The sequence below is a fragment of the Triticum aestivum genome, chromosome 2A (genome assembly GCF_018294505.1).
Source record: "Triticum aestivum cultivar Chinese Spring chromosome 2A, IWGSC CS RefSeq v2.1, whole genome shotgun sequence".
Taxonomy (NCBI): Eukaryota; Viridiplantae; Streptophyta; class Magnoliopsida; order Poales; family Poaceae; genus Triticum; species Triticum aestivum.
This window is the reverse complement of record NC_057797.1, coordinates 714,825,108-714,829,893: the sequence shown is the minus strand read 5'-3', so window position 1 is coordinate 714,829,893 and position 4,786 is coordinate 714,825,108. Positions and strand designations below refer to the sequence as shown.

The following is a 4,786-nucleotide window of genomic DNA, read 5'->3' as shown; positions in this document are numbered from 1 at the left end:
TGTTGAAGTTGCTCTAAGCACAACGGGGGTCTTAAACATTTTATTTATTTTCTCGTGTACAACCGTTTTTTAATGAATTCCGGTGCACACCCACTCCATTTCACACATGGACGGCGCAATAATTTTGGGCAGAGGAGCCCTGTGCGCTGTGCGGTTCCCCAACCTTCGACGCGAAGGAAGCATCCGGCAGTTGGCATCCGGAGCATGACGCCGAGTCGCCGAGCAGACGGAGACCCACCACCGTCGCCCACGCGGTTACCGCCTTGTATATAAACCCTATCATTAGCCCCAACCGTGCCACCCAAATCCCTCTCCCAAAACAAGCGGCATAAACCACGACCTCGACCCGCTCCGTCTCCGCTCCCCCGCTTCCAGTCCACTCCCCTTCCTCCCCCTCCGCTCCGCCCCCTCAAGCGAAGGCACCGGATGGCGGCGTCCCCCACCCCCGGCGGCGGCCTCGGGGCCATCCTCGCCGCCGGCGACAGGGACTACCTCGTCCGCAACTCCGGCGAGCAGGTCGACCCCTTCCCCCTCTCTCCCCCGCACTGTGCCTGTGCGATCTCGCGATTAGTCCTTCCCCCTTGGCCCGATGCTGGTCGCGTCGCGCTCCGTGTGCGCTTGTTTAGCATCTCTCCTGTTTATTTCGTTTGATCGGTCGATTTGGAGCTCGGGCTGTAGTTATCAACAACAGCATAGCTAGCGCGAATAAGATGAGACGGGTTCTCTTTTTCAGCAAGGATTCTGTCGGATTAACAGTACTAGAGTGAACGATTCGGCCTGATCGAGTTGTCAATTGATTGTTAAATAATATCTGCGATGATACCGGTGGTGTGTGACTGGCTTGTTCTAACTTGAAATAGCATCTCGCTTGTTTATTTCGTTTGATTGGTCCATTTAGAGTTCGACCTGTATTTATCAACCGCTAGTGCAAATAAGATGAGATGGGCTCTTTTGTTTAGACGAAAGATTCTATTGAATAAATAGTACTACTAGAGTGCACGATTCGGCTTGATCGAGGTCAATTGATTATCAGATAATATCTTATATTAGTGGTATCTGATTGGCTTGAAATAGCTGCTCTATGGTCAACTTTCACGGGTGGGTTGTTGTAATTTCTGTTCCTTCGTGTCTGTCTATCTTACTTTTCTATTTCAATCTAGACTCCAAAGTTGACTCGATTTGTCTAAAGTAATATACTCACGAAACTGTAAGGTGTATTTTGATCTGTTAAGACAACTACTAGGATTTTTTACCAACAAGGCAACAACTACTAGACTAGTATGTGGTTTATGCGAAACAAAGTCGAAATCATAGGTAACTAAAATTTAATTGAAATTTAGTGATATCAGTTTTATGTCACATATATCACATATTAGCAAACAAATTGTTGGTCAAAGTCTTTCCACAACGAATCAGCATACGCTTTACATTTTGGGATGGAGGGAGTAACATGTTTTTCTTGTATGGATAGAGATTTAGTGTATATGTAATGGTATGTCTTTTGGGAATAGTTTTGTTCAATTTTCTCTTGTGTTGTGAATTTGGCAAGTTCATTAACATAACCCTGATTTGAAAAAGGAGGTCGGTTATGACATTTCATAGGAAGTACATTAAATTGATCACATAAGTGATGCAAATTGGTCAGGTTGTAGGGGAGGAGTTAGATGGTGGATCCTCAATTTCGTTATTATTAGGCAGTGTGCATCAGATTCTTTAAATTTGTGTAAGCAAAAGCAAAGAAAGACAGTTGCATGATATGAATGAAAACATGTGTAACTAACTTTGTTCGCACGGACCAAACTGTAGTAGCTGAACCTGACGCTGTGCAACTGTTCCTTCTGTCATCTTTCAGGTGAAGATCAGCAGCATTGAGGGAGACACTGTAGCTATCTATTTCTCGGCCTCATGGTGCCCGCCATGCCAGCGGTTTACACCAAAGCTTATTGAAGCATACACAGAACTTACCTCAAATGGCAAGAGCTTTGAGGTGATCTTTGTTTCAGGCGACCGAGATGAGGAAGCATTCAATGCCTATTTTGCAAAGATGCCGTGGTTGGCAGTTCCTTTCTACGACTCCGAAGGCCGTAAAAGCCTTGATGAGCGGTTTGACGTCAACGGTATTCCACACCTTGTTTTCCTTGATGCAAAAACTGGCGAAGTTCTTACTGACGAAGGAGTTGAGTTTGTGAGTGAATATGGAATAGAAGCTTATCCTTTTACAACTGAGAGGATCAATGAATTGAAGGAACAAGAAAAGGCTGCTAAGGATAACCAAACTATTCATAGTGTGCTTGCTACACCAAATCGTAACTATGTAATTTCAAACACGGGGGAGAAGGTAACTGATCAACCACAGTTCTTTTATTGTCTATATTCACGCTTTTACAGATCTAGACATTCTTATGATCTAATTTGCAATGTTACTTGTACCCAGGTACCCATCGTTGATCTTGAGGGGAAGTATGTTGGTATATGCTTTGTAGTGAACGGCTACCCTCCAGTTGAGGAATTTACCCCAGTGCTTGCCAAGATATATGCGAAACTCAAAGAAGTGGGGGAGAAGTTTGAAGTTGTAGCTGTATCCTTGGACAGTGATGAGGAATCATTCAATAACAGTTTTTCAAGCATGCCTTGGCTCGCCATTCCCCATGGCGACAAGATGTGTCAGAAGCTTGTCAGTTACTTTGAGCTTAGTGATCTTCCTACACTAGTGCTGATTGGTCCTGATGGGAAGACACTGAGCAGCAATATTGCAGACATAATCAATGAGCATGGTTTGGATGCATGGGAGGGGTTCCCCTTCAATGCAGAGAAGCTGGAAATTCTAGCTGAGAAGGCAAAGGCTAAAGCAGCCTCACAGACATTGGAGTCCCTTCTGGTTACTGGTGACGTGGACTTTGTCATCGGGAAAGATGGAGCAAAGGTATTTCTTATATATGCTTGATTCCATAGATTAAAGACTCTTTTTGTTGGCAAGAATATCAACACTATTTCTGTTTGAAGTATCTTAGAGTATTGCATCGGAGTAAATTAACCATATTGATCTGAATGTTGACTTTCACGCACAATTTTAAAGAGTAGAAATATCCAATTTTTTGTTAGTTGAATTCGTGATAAACGTTCTCACATCTGTACTTGCCTGGCCATCTTATTTATGTTACAGTTTGTATTAGGTAGACATTTAGACCCTCCATATCATCTTGACATCTTATTTATTTCAAGAGCTCTATTGGGTGGTCATTTAGACCCACCATATCATGCTCACCAAGATCTTACATTTTCTAACTAGCACTACGAAATTGAATGCATATTTGTTGCAACTAGTTGCTGCACCTCTAGTTTGTTCATCTCAATTTGTCCAAAAAAGTTGAAAAACAATCATAAATGTTCTTTGGACCAAAAGAAACAAATCATAGATATAGCGTCCAGATTTCTGAGCCATACAAAAAGGATAGATTTGAAGGACCTGTGTAGGAACAAATTATAATGGACAAATTATTTTGCTTGGGTCCAGGAACAAAGGGAATGATAGCGAGCCATTTATCAGATAGCCTAAATGTATATGATATATTGATTCTTAAATCATTGACGTTGAGCATATAGTAGTAATTTCAGAATGAGCATCTGGTTTAGACTTCTGATGTGTTATCTAAGATTGTGATAAGTATGAGAAGACTGAAATATACTTTGTAATGTATTATGTCAGGTTCCTGTAGCAGAACTTGTTGGGAAGACTGTCCTCCTCTACTTTTCAGCTAAATGGTGTGGGCCATGCAGAGCCTTCCTGCCTACACTTGTGGATGTCTACAACAAGATCAAGGAGAAGAACAGCGATTTCGAGATCGTCTTCGTCTCTAGCGACAGGGACCAGAGCTCATTCGACGACTTCTTCTCTGGCATGCCATGGCTCGCCATCCCCTTGGAAGACGAAAGGAAGGCGTACCTGAAAAAGAAGTTCAAGATCCGTGGAATCCCTTCTCTGGTCGCCATTGGCCCCGATGGGAAGACGGTCAACACGGACGCGAAGACTTCGCTGGCGGTCCATGGCGCCGACGCGTTTCCGTTCACCGACGAGAGGATCCAGGAGCTGGAGAAGAAGATCGAGGAGATGGCAAAGGGGTGGCCTGAGAAGCTGAAGCACGAGCTGCACGAGCACGAGCTCGTGCTGATCCGCCGCCCCAGGCCGTACGGCTGCGACGGGTGCGAAGAGATGGGCACCTCCTGGTCCTACAACTGCGCGGAGTGCGACTTCGATCTGCACACCAAGTGTGCGCTGGGTGAGGAGAAGAAGGGAGAGGAGGTGAATGGGCAGGAGCATGCTGCTGCCCCAGCTGGGTACGTGTGCGAGGGAGACGTCTGCAGGAAGGCCTAGGTAGCGTTGTGTTGTGTGTGTTCCTTGCCAGCTGAGGCGTGTCTGAATCATGTGCTGTGTGGTGTGATGATAAATAAATCTTGCATCCGATGGTTTGGCTTGGGAAGTATTTGTCGTGGTGACATTTATGTGCAAAATCGGTCTAAGTTTATGGTTTCAGATCTTTGCCTTTTTGGCATTTGCTCTTTTTATTTATCTTTGTGTTCTGTTTCTGTCAGTTCACCCAGCAAGTAGAGAGATGGCTGTCCCAGTTACCCATGCCCCCATTCTTTCACCCGTCCACTGTTCTCTGATGATATTCTGGAAATTCAGAAGCGGTTTGAAAATTATAGAGAAAGCTTCCAAAATTTGGGGATGAACATTTTGGAAATTAGAAGTTTCAAATTCTCATCTAGAAACACCATGAAATTTCAG

General features: G+C 44.3%; 1 protein-coding gene across 1 annotated transcript; it reads left to right on the top strand.

Moving 5' to 3' along the window:
- The first annotated feature begins 268 nt into the window (after window positions 1–268).
- Window positions 269–4,531, top strand: LOC123190474 (probable nucleoredoxin 1-2). Its single transcript, XM_044603121.1, has 4 exons — window positions 269–516; window positions 1,853–2,338; window positions 2,435–2,923; window positions 3,707–4,531. The coding sequence occupies exons 1-4, from the start codon at window positions 427–429 to the stop codon at window positions 4,370–4,372; spliced, it is 1,731 nt and encodes a 576-aa protein (XP_044459056.1). The 5' UTR covers window positions 269–426; the 3' UTR covers window positions 4,373–4,531.
- The last annotated feature ends 255 nt before the right edge of the window (window positions 4,532–4,786 follow it).